The sequence below is a fragment of the Coptis chinensis genome, chromosome 6, assembly GCF_015680905.1.
Source record: "Coptis chinensis isolate HL-2020 chromosome 6, ASM1568090v1, whole genome shotgun sequence".
Lineage (NCBI taxonomy): Eukaryota > Viridiplantae > Streptophyta > Magnoliopsida > Ranunculales > Ranunculaceae > Coptis > Coptis chinensis.
In genome coordinates this window covers 97,368,076-97,385,180 of record NC_141461.1, presented here as the reverse complement: position 1 = coordinate 97,385,180, position 17,105 = coordinate 97,368,076, and the positions used below count along the sequence as shown (strand labels likewise).

The following is a 17,105-nucleotide window of genomic DNA, read 5'->3' as shown; positions in this document are numbered from 1 at the left end:
TAAGTACCGGCCTTGTTGACCTGATTCTAAGAAATTGTTGGTTTCTAATCCTGTTGAATGATGAATATAATAATGTTTAGAGGCATGAAAAGTATATTCTAAGTTACTAATGTTTCAAAAGCACCAGGCTACATTCGTACATGACATTTCCCCGTTGCAGAAAAGATGGTGAAATAGGAGTCTTACTCTATAATAATTATCTTACATACAAACACTTGGTGGGAAGGGGGCGCACAAAATGGCCTAAATCAAAGACCATTAATACTGAGTAGTGGAAAATGTTCCGAGTGACACACGTTAGCCCCTTTTTTTTTTCTCTGAGACTGGCACATTAAATTTTTCATAAAAAAATGAATTCTACGCCCGATTTCAATTATTCGTAATCCAAAATAGATAAAAACCTCTTTATGCTCTTTTTTCAATTCTACAAAACACTCCCAACTCTCAAAAAAAAAATCATCTCTTCAAACCCTCTCTCTTATTCTTCTCATCTTCCAAAATTAAACTAAGAATGATAGAGTGATGTCAAAATTAAACTATGAAGTGTTGCGAGACTTAAGTGTAGAAACAGAGCAGTAAAAAACTTTCCCTCTCTCCCCACTTTCGTTCATCAACAAACGCTTTCTCTATGAACCGTACGACCGACTCTAACACTCCTTAACAAACTTAAAACAAACTTAACAAACTTACATTAGAAAAAAGCACCAACTTAACAACATTTCAAGAACTTTCATTAGAAAAAAACACTAACTTAACAACATTTCCAGTTTTCAGAAAAAAACACCAACTTAACAACATTTCAAGAACTTACATTAGAAAAAAGCACCAACTTAACAACATTTCAAGTTTTCAACTAGAGTCAAGGGACGTCAAAGTCCACACTATCTTCACTTGACAACGTCCACACCACCTTCACTTGACGCAACTCTTATCTCTAAGATATAAATATAACATAATCCCAAATTCAAAGGTGAAACAAAATGACAAAAAAGAAATAATTGCATACCCTTTTATCATCTTCAAGGTCCTCCATTTGTTAGCAAAGAAATTCTGAACAGTGATATCAGCACCAGCACCAACACCTACACCAGCACCAGCAGCAGCTTCATTAATCCTTCTAATGAATTCTGCTATTATCCTCTTGCGCTCCACAAGAAGTTGCTCCCCTTTAGCTACCATTAAGACCAAGTTTCTAAGAAACAACACGCAATAAATAAATTTTCCACTAAAAAGAACCGTATACGCCATAGGCTTCAAGGAGCAGGGAAAATCAGCAGTTTGAAAAAAAAAATAAAGCAACCCAATAGTAACGGTACTTGTTGCGAGTTGAGTAGCTAGAGTATTTTGCACCGCATCCTTCAACATTTTTACTGATGCATCATTGATCCAATTTGTTTCCAGCAATCTCTTATTGGCAGCGGTGAGAGACTCTTCACCAGCCACCTCTTGGTCAGGGGGCGGCTCAAGATAATCGGGGGCCCTAAGCAAAGTTCGAATAGGGAATCTTCTATGATTAATATATACTAATAAAAATTGTTATATTTTTTTTTATTATTTTTCTCACAATATCTTATTGATTTGTTTACGTTATTTCATATAATCCCAACTTTTTCTTTTTGTCTTTCTTGAATAGTCTTCCACAAACTTGAAACTTCAATTGATTTATTTAACAAAAAATTGCAAATAGAGAGAGAATGTAGAATAATTATACACCAAATAAAACAAATATAGAAAGAAAGAGAGATTATAGGGAAAAACCATAAAAGGCAAAAATATGATATAAGTAAGATTAAATTGTTGGCGTTATATATACTTGATTATTTGTTATAGGGTGATGAAGAACTTTAATAAGTTATGGAAGCGTGCTACTTTTTGTTGCAGAAGGCGAGGGAACCGAAGGAGTTTAAGTGTTTAACACTACTTTAACAAATAAAAATTGTTACATCTTTTTTAATTTTTTTTCTCACAACATCTTATTGATTTGTATACATTATTTCATATGATCCCAACTTTTTCTTTTTTCTTTCATGAATAGTCTTCGCACAAAGTTGAAACTTTAATAGATTTATTTAACAAAGAATTGCAAATAGAGAGAGAGAGAGAGAATGCAGAATAATTTTACACCAAATAAAACAAATATAGAAAGAAAAAGAGATTATAGGGAAAAATCATAGAAGACAAAAAAATGATATAGGTAAGATTGAATTGTTGGTGTTATACTTAATTATTTGTTATGGGGTGATGAAGAACTTTAATTAGTTATGGAGGTGTGCTATTTTCTGTTGGAGAAGGCGAGGGAACCGAAGGAGTTTAAGTGTTTAACACTACTTTAACAAATAAAAATTGTTACATCTTTTTTATTTTTTTCTCACAACATATTATTGATTTGTTTACGTTATTTCATATGATCCAAACTTTATCTTTTTTTTTTCTTGAATAGTCTTCGCACAAATTTGAAACTTCAATAGATTTATTTAACAAAGAATTGCGAATATAGAGAGAGAGAATGCAAAATAATTATACACCAAATAAAACAAATATTGAGAGAGAGAGAGAGAGAGAGAGATTATAGAGAAAAATCATATAGAAAGCAAAAAAAATGATATAGGTAAGATTGAATTGTTGGCGTATATATACTTGATTATTTGTCATGGGGTGATGAAGAACTTTAATTAGTTATGGAGGTGTGCTATTTTTTGTTAGAGAAGGCGAGAGAACTGAAGGAGTTTAAGTGTTTAACACTACTTTAACGTGATTTTATGGTTTCCAATTTGCCAATATAAAAACGTTTATCCAACAGTTAAAAATAAATGAAAAACAATAGTGGGTTTTGGTTTTAATATTTTTATTTATTTCCACACTAATAAATCAATAGTGGGCAATGGCTGGATTATATTGTAGGGGGGGTCCCTTGGGCTACAGGGCCCTAAGCGGAGGCCTACTTTGCTATATGGTTGAGCCGGCCCTGCTCTTGGTGGTCGTTACTACCAGCACCAAGCACATTTGCATTAGAAGACGAAGACAAAGACGAAGACATTAGATATGAGAGGAAGGGTGAGGGAGAGGAAGGGTGAGGGAGAGGGGGAAAATATTGACTTGGGAATGCTCTTATAGAAAACATTGTGGGGGTGAGGTAGGGAGAAGAGGCGTGGCCTGTGCCCGCAGACCTGACATATGACCAAGGGACTTTGTTTGAACGGTCCCTTGTTTGAATTCAAACTTGAGAGAATGAAAGTTTCCTATAGACCTTTTATTTTTGATTTTGATACTTTGTCCCAAGGACCAAAATATTGATATCGGTGAATATATCGGTGTACCCAAAAACCGATATATATTGGATATACCCCTTTTTTTTGTGACCAGTCCAAACTATTTAAAATATCGGAAATATCATATATATCGAAAATATAATATCAGAAATATATCGAAAATATCAGATTTATATTAAAAAATAGTCAAAAAGTCAAATGATATATCTCGTAAATATCGTATATATATATATATATATATATATATATATATATATATATATATATATATATATATATATATCGATTATATCGGTGATATAAAGTTTTATATCGGAAATTCTGATATATATCGGAAAAAAAGGTTCAATATTCGGTAGATATATGTCAGAAATATCGATGTCGGTGTACCAAAAAAACGATATATATCGGCGATATTTTGGTCCTTGCTTCGTCCTATACTCCTATAGACCTATAGTTGAAGGAACAGTTTGAACTTCGAACGACTCCAACAGCCAGGAAATGAGCAGTCGTTCAATGCTTCATTATGAAAAAACTAGAAAGATATGTCATTGGTTAGTGAAAATGGATGGGTATCACTCACTAATATGATATCACAATTTCGAAAAAGTCAATTTGTATTTTCTATTTTTAACATATATGAAATAAACAGGTAACATTGTTTTTTACTAATGCAAATTTGGTATCTCTGATGATGGTGTGTCCGAGAGGAGTGGATGGTGTGATCTCTGATACTAATGCACACCTACAACACGACATTTAACCCTGTGCCACAATTTTTAACCTCTCCAGAAGACTAGCACACGATTACATCTTTCACGGAGGAGATGCTGCTAAAACCAGCAGTAGGAGATCTATTATTTTATATTAGCATGAGAACACGAGCACGTTAAGGAGAGTCAGGCGTATTTTAAGGTTGGCCAGACTCTTTCCCGTGATATCTCATCTAAGTTGGCCAGGCGTACTTCCAAGTGAAAAGGGGTGATGTTGACCCTAGTGAAAAGGGGTGATGAAAAGGTGAGGACACGACTATGTAAGCAGTTATTGATTTCAATCTAAGTGAGGGCTGCCTAACCCTAGTTTTTTTTTTTTTTAAATCCCCTTAAAAAGCTTCCTGAAATAAATGGTCACACATCCGATTGTTTGTTGATCTATTCATAAACTAACAATGGATTTTTCTTATGCATTTCTATTATAAATGTTTCTTGCATCTTCAAACATTTTTTATAATAAATTCTAAACTTCTTAAATTATGAACAGTACGTAGGCAATGTATAGTTTGAAGTTTCATATAAATCATTTTCTTCCAATAAAATTAGTAGAGGTTGTACAAACTCCAAAACCTTTATGGCTCTACATAAATCTCTCACAATAAGAGCTCGGTTTTCTTTGTGTACATTATTTATCTCTGTGGCCGGCATTCTTTAGTCATAAACTAATAATGGAGTATAAGGGATAATAAGAAGAACAATCTCTAAATACCTATGAGGCTATGAGCTTGTAAACCCATGATTACTTTGATAAGACAAATCTTCTAATGAAAAATCACTTGTTACCTGTAGTAGCCGTTTTCATAGATGGACCATAGTATGTATTGGGCCCAGAGAATAGGCCCAAGACCATACTATGTCCAATGAGTTAAACCTAAGGAGAGAGATATAAAAGGGAAGAGTGCATGATAGAAAGGGGAGGAGAAAAAGAGGAGGCAACTCAAGAGAAAAGAGAGAGAGGTAAAAAGAAAGAGTGGAGGTGAACTACGGCGGCTTGATCCCGAAATGGGTACGTAGACAACCTAATTGGTGCAGCCAATAAAAAATAGAGCTTGAAATTAAGTAAAGTTAGAAGTCGCGGTATTTAGGTGCAACAAATGGCGCCGTCTGTGGGAATCGAAAAGAGTGGACTGTTGGATCTAGTTATCTTTCCACGACCAGAGTCCATCACTTCATTGTCAAAAGACCACCTGTCTCTCTGAGAAGATGCCACAAGCTCAGAGAAAGTGCGCATTTTCTGGGGCTTGAACTCTGCCAGCAAAGTCGGTAAAACCTTTGGGTGATGATACCAGAGGTCTGGGGCTCGAACCCCGCCAACATCAAAGAGTTATTGATCTCATTTAAAATAGGCTTACCAATCAAAAAAAAAAAATGTGCATCGACCATCCATTAGAAGATCCACACTGGGAGCCCAATGTCATGTTATTGATGTAGGTTGAAAGTACAAACGACTGTCTTCCTTTTGACACTGAGTTGTTGTTTGGTGACTTTAATCCTAGGATTCTACTATCGAGAGAGATCCCTCTAAAGATTTGGTGGCCTGGTGAGCGCCGAGCCCACCTTGACGGTGTTGAAGGGTCTACATCTCTATGCATCGACATATTAGAAGTTGAAGGTCTTTGAAAATGGAAATTTCGGTACCAATGGTTCTGCATTGCCGCTTGCGACGGCTCGCAATTGGTGACAACTCTATTGAATCCTTCACCTCAGTAGAGAAACTGTTGTCCGTGGATAGATCTGTTACAAGGAAATGTAAAACTATCAGATGCAACATTCTTTTAATCGGTGTTAGATGCAACATATGATATGGTTCAAGTTCACATGGGCAGAACAAGAATTTAAGTATAGGATAAAGAAGTAGAAGATGTGTTGTGGAGGTTGTTGGAAGTCGAAAATGCTGCTGAAATTATGATGGGAATCTCAGAAGAAAAGAGGAGGAGGGTGGTACTTCAGCTGAGATGAGGATTCTATTTGTTGTTGATGGTGGTGAATTGGTCAGATCTGGTGGACTGGTGGTGAGTGGAGAGATGGGTGGAGAAGATGGGGAAATGGGTCGGTTTGGACCCATTTTAGATCTTGGCAAAATGGGCTTATTTGGATGTTGTTGGGCCTTTTAGCTATTTGGGCTGTGGAGTAGTGTGCGGGCTTATGGAGTGTGGTTGATGATGGCGTAGTGTGGGAACTGGGAGTAAAGGGTGGGCAGTGGGGGACTAGTAAGGTGTGGACGGTAGTAGCAAGATAGGTGTACCACCTCGGGTTTGTGCGGGGATGGTAAAAGACAATCACGCCGAGTATTTCCATAATGGTGATGGGTCTAATAAGGGGCAGCACAGTCCCCTTGTTTGTGTTATTGGTGATTTTAGTTTTTGTAGAGTATTCAACGTAACAACATCGGCGGCGAGGAAGTTGGAGACAGAGAAACAATGAGATCAATAGATTGGGGTTGAGATCAATGGCTTGGAGCGTCTGAACACGGATGGTAAGATCGATGATTACAAAAAACGTAGAGAGGCGTACACCGCGGCAGGTAACTCGTTTCTTTTACCATCGTGTACATAATAGACGGATGAGTAGCGACTCGACCGTCAGCCATAATTACACTGGGGGCAAACAAGTCTTGTCCCCGTCCTGGGCAGAGATGTATGTGGGGATAGATTAGGATTGTCCCCAGACCTCGTGGCATTCCGTGAACATATTCGGGAGGTCGCGGACCATGAATGAGAAACGTGGTTGTACACCTCAGGGTAAGATAGATGGTACACTATTTGGAGCACATGATCGCCATTATATTTTTATGCAAATACTTATGCTGAATTAATGTTCCTCGTTAAAACTCACGTGTTATTTGTGCAAAACTCAAATATGAAAGTTTCAAGTTACAAAGAAAGAGAAAGATCTGCAGTACCGCATAACAGAGTGGAGATTGAGCTGGTATTGAGAGATGGATCCATCTCACCTCCTAAGCTAGAGAACGCGGGGGATGAGCCGCTTCGTGGACCCGCAGAAGAATCAAGAATGGGGCGGGGGCGTAAAGTCGCCTCTAAGCCGGAGAATGGGGGATGAGCCCCTTCGTGGACCACAGTGTCCGAATCAAGCTTAGTGCAGAATGAGCTGCTTCTAAGCCAGAGAACGGGGGGGATGAGCCTTTTGTGGACCACAGTGTTCGAATCAAGCTTGGGGCAAAATGAGCTGCCTCTAAGCCAGAGAACGAGGGGGGATGAGCCCTTCGTGGACCACGGTGTCCGAATCAAGCTTGGAGCAAAATGAGCTGAATCTAAGCCAGAGAATAGGGGGATGAGCCCTTCATGGACCGCAGTGTCCGAATCAATCTTGGGGCAGAATGAGCTGCCTCTTAGCCAGAGAACGGGGGGATGAGCCCTTCGTGGACCACAGTGTCCAAATCAAGTTTGGAGCAAAATGAGATGCCTCTAAGCTAGAGAATGGGGGGATGAGCTCTTCGTAGACCGCAGTGTCCGAATCAAGCTTGGGGCAAAATGAGTTGTCTCGAAGCCAGAGAACGGGGGGATGAGCCCTTCGTGGACCATAGTGTCCGAATCAAGCTTGGGGCAAAAGGAGCTGCCTCTAAGCCAGAAAAAATCAGCTAAGTTATACGTTGGAGTTGTATGTCGTTGAGGGAAAAAAAATATCATTGTAGTGTGGCCACCTATGCTAAATCCTCACACTCTATTACTTGAAGCACCAATGTAAAATCTAATTGGTCTTTTTTACATTTGTGTACCACGTTAGACAGTTCTGATTTAACATTCTTGAAATTTAATTGAGTGTTGATTCGAGTTCATTTCTTATCGAATATGCGTATCAAATTGTTTTTGTTCAGTGCACCAATAACCGTTCGGTTGTTTACATTGTTTAAGAAGCCTCACAAACTACAAGTTCGACAGATCCCACCCAAACATGCAGGTTCACGAGCCACGACATAAAATCAGGCATGCTCCATAACACAATGGTCCCTAGGAGGCTAGGATTAAATAGAAATGTAAATCTGGTTGCCGCCTGTTAAGAGTTCTGGCTAACCATTTAAGATTTACTTACCGGCCTAGGGTGTCAATTGTTAGGATTTTAACCATATTATTAAACCCAAAATCGGGGCAAAACTAATGGTTCGGTATTTCCAGACTGAAATCAAACCAGTAAAATTATTCTGGTTTGAGATATCTTTTCATTTACAATTAAATTTACTTTTGGTAAATAGTTTCTCAAGCTTACGTCTATCATTACCCAAAAAAAAAAATGTGACATGTAAACAGTGAATTAGCTATATAAAGATCCCCCATCTCAGGTCATATCGACTTGATTACTGACCTCTGGTTACAAGGCACAGAGGACACATGCTATCTTCAACCTGTGTTTCACTGCTTTTCCTCTCCTAGTCCCACGTTTGTTAGTGTAGTAGACTGAAGAGAGTAGAGTTGTAGACCATTTTTCGTAAAACAAGTGACCTAATTCCAGTGAGGTGAGAGTTTTTTTTATAAATTATTTAAAACGGATGAAGGTAATTATAATAATTGAGGGAGGTGTTTCTAAATTGTAAAGCACGAGAGATTAGAAATAGCCTATTATGTTAAGAAGTGTGGTTTCTGCTAACCCCGCTATCATATAGTGTAGAGATACAGCCAATGGATGGGCACAGTGTCTGTAATTGACTAAGGTGCGCCTAGCGCTGCTAGATGTAGTTTCAGAACGCAGAAAATGCAAACAATCTCAACAATCACGAGTGTATGTTGAGGATATACACATATATAGCTACACAAGGATCCACAATACTCAAGAACCTGCTTCAGCATATGGCATATCTTAAAGGGCCGCTTAAACAGTGTAGATCCTCACAACCTTCTGTATCTTGGCACGACAAATTGGGCAACCCCAGGAGTTAACTTCAATATTGCTCAAACAAGACATGCATCCAGGCATATGACCACAAGGGATGCAAGCCCCCTCTTTTGGAGCATCCAAACATATCGCACATGATGAAAGTCTGCCCTGCTGAGTTGCACTGTTACTCAGCCCAGCTTCAGGCACACCCTCTTTATTCTGCTGAATGACCACAGTGCCTGCTTGAGCTTATCAACAATCAACAAAATGACAGCAAATCAAAACCTTAAAGTAAAACTAGACCAATTCACAAATTCAACTCTTCGATGAGAATATATTCATCGTTTTTGGCAATAGGCAGACTGCCACAAGTATTAGTTAACAAAACAAATGTGCATTATCTGATTTGTCTCTATCATATCATTATACACCATAGAGTATCTTTTACGGGGTAATGAAGCGAGCTTCTATTCAATAGAGTTGTAAATTGAAGGGATGCCAAGTAGTCCGCAGCTTCATTCGTTATGACTCCAGAAACACTATATCTATTATTCCCTAATCACGTTTCAGATTAAAAGTTTGTATATGACTCAGAGAAAAACTTACCAACCTTCCACAACCTCACTAACGTCTACCTCTGCCCCAACAATCAAAGTATCATCCACAAGAAACCCCCTACTAGGGTCACACAGATTATTGAGAGGCATGAATGATGTGAATCCCCAATCACTCTCTCGTAGATTAAATGTGTGTTGTGTGTCTGCATGAAGATTAAGGACTCAATTTGTTAAGGACAAGGTAATGTTACTGCAGATGAAAATAAGTTGTGACTACAACTACTTTGCAGTCTGTAATAGCTATTGAAAAAACGGCGGCAGTACTAAATTAACAATTTATTCTAACAAATATTCATTCACCAATTACATAATTATAGAAGGGTAAATATACCCGTACAGAGTTTTTCGAAAGAAAGAGATGCAGAGCAGGGGGGAAATTTCAAACCGTTTTGCCCAGTGTATTTACTGTATACTTGATTAACCACTGACAAATTGAACTGGGCATTTCTACTCCAACCACAAGGCAAATCAGGTGCATGTGCTACTTCTAAGTACATTGACAAATAATCTACATTGTTCCCCTTACGATAAATCAACAGTCGCCTATCAAAAACACACAATGGTCAGAGACTAAAAAGAGCTGATTATATCAAACAAAAGAGAGCAGTTAGTATACCATTTATAACCGCCGACTTGAAAAGACTCAGAATAATGCTTCTTCATGTTCAACCTAGAGAAGTTTCTAATAGTCCAAGTGAATTTCGATGATGGAAGATCAACAGCAGGATGATTCTGCATAGTACCACAGCACTCTTGACCTATCAGTAATCAACAATCAACAATCAACAGCAAATCAAAACAATGAAAATGCATCTGGCTTCATACAAACTAAACACAATAGAACCTCCGAAAAAGAATAAGGATCAACAAACAATCTTCATCAACTCACAAACTTTGTCTTCCCAAAAGAATCAGATCTGAATTACAATGGCAATGAGAGATGCATATATGAATCAACATAAACTTACCTTCCCCAACCTTAGGGACGGTGACCTCTGCCTGAATAGCTAAAGTATCATTCATAGGAAATCTTTACCAATTTCACAACTTCAGTATTTTGGTTAGAATCAAAGTTCGATACGAATCAAGAAAAGCCTACCATCAGAAAAAGAAACCTATGTCTCGACAATTAACGTGTCATTCAAAAGAAACCCTTTCCCAGGGTCCCTTAGCTCCCCGAGACACACAAATGACTTGTATCCCCAATCATATTTTTGTGCATTAAATTTGTTGATTTTGTATATTCTTGAACAAAATTTTCACCGAATTTCAATAATTTAATCACAGGATTAACATTCAACAGCAAAGACTAGAGTAGTTGCAACTTGAGTCTATGAATACAACAAAATCGAACTTGATAATGGGGTGATATGATATGAAGTGCTTTCATCAGGGAACAATGCTCTCTACAAAGGGTTGAATGGCGTACCAATTTTTCGGGTTAATCTCCAAAGATCTTAGTTGCTGCAGCTGGACATCGTAAACATGGTACCCATTTCCAACCTTTAAGATCAAGATTCTGCCATTTTCAAGAGTTGCAGAGTTGCTACAACATAAATTTCTTAGTGGAAAAATACCTGCAGGCAATACCAGTAGAATTAATGAATGTGATTCCAGTTGACAGAGTATATAAACCTTGACTCCTTTTCGTACGAGGCAGTTGGAGGCTTGGAGCAGCTGACCAGTGACAGGATTACAAACGCACATTTTCCTCCATTTGGCAGAGGGTCTAGTAGTACTAAACCATTACAGCTACTAATCACAAACTTTATGGTGTTATGATCAATACATAAATCCTTCACAGTAACCTCTTCATTCTTAATTTGTTTAATCTTAGGATCATAGATTCTGGGGCCAATATATTTCGGAAATGCGATCAAACTAAGATTAGATTGACAACAGTGAAAATGAGCATTAATGACAGATGAGCTGCTAATTAACTTGTACGGTTGTACTACAGTTTTGAATCTGCGTCAGTAAATGTCTGTAGCAAGACAGCAATGAGAATATATAACAAACAGATATAAGGTAAGTGTACAATTCCAGAGAGAGCAGATGACCTTATCCACGATTGTTTCGACAACCTCCTCAGTGAGGGCCAGATCAGACTCGATCAAAAGAGCCAACACCATCTCCTTTAACTGAAACATACAACAAAAGTTACATACAAACTGGTTTAAGAATCAGATTCTTACACATTGAAATGTTGTATGCCTTGTATAATTTGGTCTGAACGTCTGATGTCTTCTTATATTCAGTCATGTGGTATGCCCTTTGGGACTCATTATGAATGACCCTTTGTTGCACATACAAAATTGAAAAGTATTGGTCGAAACTTCTCATCATTTCATTATAAGTTGAGACATTTGTTCAATCACGGACTTTTCTAAGCATATAAATTTGGTCTTGAACACCCGAAATGAAATGCTTAAAATTTTCAATTGATTATTTACCAATCAGTCAGAATTATAATGTATGGCTCCCCAAAGTCAGTGGGATCAAAACTGTGTTAAACATAATCGATAACATGAGATGATATTTACTAGATTTTAAGATCACATATTCCCATCTCTAAATCCACATCTCTAGTTCAATATTCTGCATGATAACATGTGTACTATAACATGCTTCTTGATAAGTCAGCACATACATACGGAATAAATGGAGAGAACCTGAATGATATATATACTAAATCACCTCCTCACGTTCAATTAAGCCAGTCTGCGTTAGATCATATAGTCGAAATGCAACTACACAAAGAATTTACCAAAGTGTGATCAGCAAATTAAAGGATACAGTGGAAAGGTGGGCAGTTTTTTGAGTAACTGATTACCAGTAGAATCTAGTACGTTAATATGAGATCATGAATATAAGTGTAAGTAATGAGAATCAATTCTTACATGCAACTTTCTCCTCCAGTGGAGCGTTGGGATGAAAGATGCCCAATGACCTAATAAATTCCCCGGATTCAATAACACCATTGCGCTTCACATCAAACAAATTCAAAACCTGTAATTTAAAACTTAAAACAACGACAGATATACAAAAAGGGGATTGAAACTAGACTCGTAGAACTACAACTTACCTAAAGACTTTGAAAGCTAAATCTTATTCAGAAAATCGCAGACGTTGACTAAACCTGCTGAACTGTCAGCACAAGTACTAATTCGCTACTCTGAACTAAAACAATCATAACTTTCACTATATAACTTAGAATGGAACAAACCAAAATGGATATAAAACTGCACTCGAAAGTCTACAGCTTCTGTTCAGACCAATCAAGCGAATTCCACATCAAAGTTTTTAAGGAAGTCGACTAAACACAGAACATGGGCTGGAAAATCCTAGTTCTTTATAAAAAAACTGATAACCATAAAACGGAAATCAAGAATCAAAACTAACCAAACAAGAAAAATCAAACCCTCCTTTCAACAAAATATTCAACATACAAGATATTCAACACCATATAAGAAGTTACTCCTCATTTCTATTTTACAAACATCTTCAAAAACATATAGAAATTACTTCATAACATACAAGATATTCAACAACAGTATAACATATAAAGTAAACATAAGAAGTCGAACCTGAACAGCAAAAGAAGATGAAAAGCCCCGACTGATAACAACTTCTTCTGAACAAGAAGAAGAAGAAGAAATAAGAGAAAGACTGAAATGGTCCACACTAGTTTGGGGCGATCCACAAATCAATAGCCACAGGTGTATTCAAATTGAGGAAGTATAGACTGTATATACACTTACATGCAGGTGTTTCAGGTTCTCGGAATCAGTATGCACACAAGCACATTGTAAGGTCTTTATATATGTAGATTTAAATATGGTGGCTGTCTAATTGGAAATCATGGCGCTGGAGTGTGACTGGCAGTAGGCGTGATTGACGCCAACGTGTATTTAAATGGTTCAATTAGGACTGACTGGTTAGCCAGTTAGTGGACCTTAGGATCAGTCAATCTTGTCTATTAGCCCAATTTACAAAGACCTAGGTCGTAATTTAGTGGATTTGGTTCAGCAGCACAACCATCTAAACCACACGAACACTTCACAGTTTCCTATCTAATATCACAAGCTACAAATCAAATCATGACACAAAGTCATGTAGGTGTACGTAGTTACTTCAAAACAGAATAAATGAAGAGAAGCTTCTTAATAGATGGATGAAGTTTTCCTCTAAGTGAAACCTAACAAAGCATTCAAGCTTATATAGAACACTGCAATGAACTCGAAATTTAGGCTTATCAAATGTAATTTTTATATATATTAGAGAGACAGCTCTGAACCATGGGTGCTTACAAGCACATTTCTGAGCTATGGCACAAGAAGCAGAGCGATGTGATGAGGTTCTTGCAGAGGGTTAGGTGTTGGGAGTATCATCAGCTTCCTTCTATTGTTTGTGTCACTCGACCTACTCGTCCTGATAAGGCTCGTCGTTTGGGTTACAAAGCCAAGCAGGGGTACGTAGTTTACCGGGTTCGTGTTAGAAGAGGACGTGAGAGGCCTGTTCCCAAGGGTATTGTCTATGGGAAACCCAAGAACCAGGGTATTACACAACTGAAGTTCCAAAGGAACAAAAGATCTGTTGCAGAGGAACGTTCTGGACGTAAATTGGGTGGTCTGAAGGTTCTTAATTCCTACTGGATCAATGAGGACTCCACTTACAAGTATTTTGAGGTTACTCTTGTTGATGCTGCCCATAATGCTGTTCGCAATGACCCGAGGATCAACTGGATCTGTAACCCTGTGCACAAGCACAGAGAACTTCGTGGGCTTACCTCAGCAGGAAAGAAATATAGGGGTCTCCATGGAAGGGGTCACTTGCACACTAAGGCAAGACCCTCGCGAAGGGCCACCTGGAAGAGGAACAACACCCTTTCTCTACGCCGTTATCATTAATTCCAGTCTTATTGTTTGGTATGGTTTTGCTTTCTTGTCTAGGATTTTGAGATGTAGGGCTCAGCCGAAAACCATTTATTATGGATACAAGACTTCTATTGAATTTAAATGTGTTTTTGTTGGAAGCTTACTATTCTGACTCGACAGTGGTCGATAATTTTCATTTAAAAAAAATGTAACTTATTTGTGAAGTCAGTAGCATCTGCAGCTCAGATTCTCTATGATGCATTCCAAGGAAGACATAATAATTCCCCTGGAGCAATCATTTTGCTCTTTGTCATTTGGGGTTCCTTCTTCTTTGGCAAGCTTTCAATCACTACGAGTACATGTTAGATAAGCATACCAAAAGATATGTAAGACCTTCAAAAAACAAAAAGGCCCTCAATCTCAATGCAAACCAATTTGTACCTCATAAATCTAATAGGTGGCTAAATTGTTCACCAAGCCTCGAAACAATGGGGGGCAAAAAAAAAATGTGCTCTTGATGTTTATGAACTTAATTGATATAACCTACGAAGATTAATGTTGTTCTTAAACAGACTCGCTAACATTTTTCAGTGACATCAAGGCTAATATGATTTTGTACTGTGCAGGAAATGACACATACAAAAAGAAAGAACAAAAAAACAACAGAGAAGGAAAAGTAAATATTATAAGAGCTTAGAAACAGAGATGTAAGAACATCAACAAAACTTACCTCATGGTCTAAACATTATCATCTCCCACATGTCCTCCTCCTTCTGCTTCCACTTCCCCATGTCCTCCTCCATCCCGCTCTTCACTATCTCATGTTCCACTTTCTTTTGTAAACTGTAACCATTTTGACTCTGGTTTCACCAATAGTGCCCAACTTTCCCATAAATGCCAAATTTTTGAAATTGTTACCAAATTTGTCATAATTTATGACAGTTACTTTTTCATTTTCGGTTAAGTTTTCTTTTCTTACCCAACCCTCAAACAAAGTTTGTCGGACGAGGAAAATATGAGGTGGAAGAGAAAGAATAGAAGAGGAAAATACTTGATCTTCTTATTTCTTCTTCTATTCCTTCTCTTCCACCTCATATTTTCCTCGTCCGACAAACTTTGTTTGAGGGTTGGGTAAGAAAAGAAAACTTAACCGAAGATGAAAAAATGACTGTCATAAATTATGACAAATCTGGTAACAATTTCAAAAGTTCGGCATTTACGGAAAAGTTGGGCGCTATTGATGAAACCAGAGTCAAAATGGTTACAGATTACAACTTACTAAATATATGGAGTGCTTACGCCCCTTTAGCCTTGTCTACGAAGCTTCGCCCGCCTCAAATTGACCTATGGTATGGCATGTCAATGTCAAAGACTAAACCACGTGTCCCTTTTTTCTTTTTTCTTTTTTTTTCCCGATAATATCGTGTCTCTCTTTCAAACAGCAAGTAATTGGAACGAGAGTCGAGACTAGTTCGGGATTTCGGAATTCTAGGAATTCCGAAAAAATTGGAAAACCAAAATTGACTGTATTTTGACCCATGTCATATATTGATTTCGACAAGATTTTGGAATCTTTAATATTTTGACTCTATGTTGTTTTTACCGTTTTTTTTTAAATCGAAATATTCGACAGAATTCAGACGTTCCATTCGGAATCGCAAACGCTGAGAGCCTAATTTTCCCAAATATTTTCCCCCTAAATCCACTTCAATTTAATTTCACACTAAGTCCTATGTAAATTTAAATTTGCATATGAAAATATAAATTTACATATAAAAATTGAATTTTTCATATGTAAATTGAAATTTCATATGTAAAATATTATATACAAATTTAAATTTACATAGTACTTGTGATGAAATTAAAATTGAAAATGTGTCAATGAGCCGAAATTATAAGTAAAAAATGATGATGTCAGCCCGGTTTGGGACTTAGTGAAATTAAAAATCAAGGTGGACTTATGGCGAAATTATTATTGGGATTTGTCTTTGGGTTGTAATCTCTGTTGTAAGTTGTAACAGACATAACTCACCATTTTCTAATTTCTTATTCTTTTTTTTTAATTGATTCATTAAACCAAAATCTAATCTGAGAAAAAAAACCACAAACCCTTCGTCCTCTCTCCATAATGCAAAACCCAAGACGAAAAACAGCTCTGTCATCCTCCCAAAACCCAAACACCAATATATTAAACAAGAGAAAATAATCATTAGAGTAAAAGAAAAACTTAAATTACTAAAGAAGCTCAGTAGAAAGATGAAATTATTGAACTTTATGGGTTTAGATCATACTCTAGACTGGAAGATGAACTCGCTGTTAGTTGCAGAACTTCACGGCGAACAAGAAGAACGGGGTTCCATGATTACCTTTTATAGTTTGGGTTTTTTTTACTTGACCCCCCAAAAGTACACCCCTTTTTTTACTTAACCCCCCATTTCGGAAATCATTACTGATTACCCTCATTTTGTTTTTTTTGTGTGTAAGGGGACGACGGTATTTTCCATATGGGGACAAAACTAAAAATAAAAAGGACAAAATCCCGAAATAATGAACTAAAAAACTCACCCGCATTTCAAAAACACTCTCAAGGACAATAGTTGACTTTTATGCGAAAAATACATAGTGTATGTCGCGGTGTCGGTCATCTTTTGATGATATCTTACATCAACGATACCAAACATCACAAACAAAATGTTATGTACAAGTGTCGGGCATCACTACCTCTTAAGATATGGAGGT

General features: G+C 37.3%; 1 protein-coding gene and 1 pseudogene across 14 annotated transcripts; one reads left to right on the top strand and one right to left on the bottom strand.

Moving 5' to 3' along the window:
• Positions 1-8,634: 8,634 nt before the first annotated feature.
• On the bottom strand, positions 8,635-16,804 carry LOC147495889 (ubiquitin C-terminal hydrolase 12-like). 13 transcript variants are annotated; one of them, XM_086564658.1, is made up of 10 exons: positions 16,658-16,804; positions 15,097-15,710; positions 13,077-13,123; positions 12,390-12,636; positions 12,162-12,239; positions 10,919-11,630; positions 10,106-10,247; positions 9,821-10,032; positions 9,483-9,632; positions 8,635-9,120 (listed from the first exon to the last, which is right to left on the bottom strand). In XM_086564658.1, the coding sequence occupies exons 7-10, from the start codon at positions 10,225-10,227 to the stop codon at positions 8,867-8,869; spliced, it is 738 nt and encodes a 245-aa protein (XP_086420784.1). In that variant the 5' UTR covers positions 10,228-10,247; positions 10,919-11,630; positions 12,162-12,239; positions 12,390-12,636; positions 13,077-13,123; positions 15,097-15,710; positions 16,658-16,804; the 3' UTR covers positions 8,635-8,866. The 13 variants fall into 13 exon arrangements, with proteins under 13 accessions (XP_086420784.1, XP_086420786.1, XP_086420790.1 ...); XM_086564660.1 differs by lacking the exon at positions 16,658-16,804 and having other exon boundaries at positions 12,390-12,498; positions 12,575-12,636; positions 15,097-16,645; XM_086564664.1 differs by lacking the exon at positions 16,658-16,804 and having other exon boundaries at positions 12,390-12,474; positions 12,575-12,636; positions 15,097-16,645.
• LOC147495890 (large ribosomal subunit protein eL15 pseudogene) lies at positions 13,140-14,524 on the top strand (annotated as a pseudogene). Its single transcript, XR_015197839.1, has one exon. The product of XR_015197839.1 is annotated as a large ribosomal subunit protein eL15 pseudogene (transcript).
• Positions 16,805-17,105: the final 301 nt, after the last annotated feature.

Bases quoted from the DNA above. Each gene is read 5' to 3' on its own strand.
- LOC147495889 (XM_086564658.1), bottom strand. From the start codon at position 10,227: ATGCAGAATCATCCTGCTGTTGATCTTCCATCATCGAAATTCACTTGG. The intron at 10,033-10,105 runs GTATACTAACTG...TGTTTTTGATAG, and splicing joins CAAGTCGGCGGTTATAAATG to GCGACTGTTGATTTATCGTA. The intron at 9,121-9,482 runs GTTGGTAAGTTT...ATTGTTGATAAG, and splicing joins CGTTAGTGAGGTTGTGGAAG to CTCAAGCAGGCACTGTGGTC.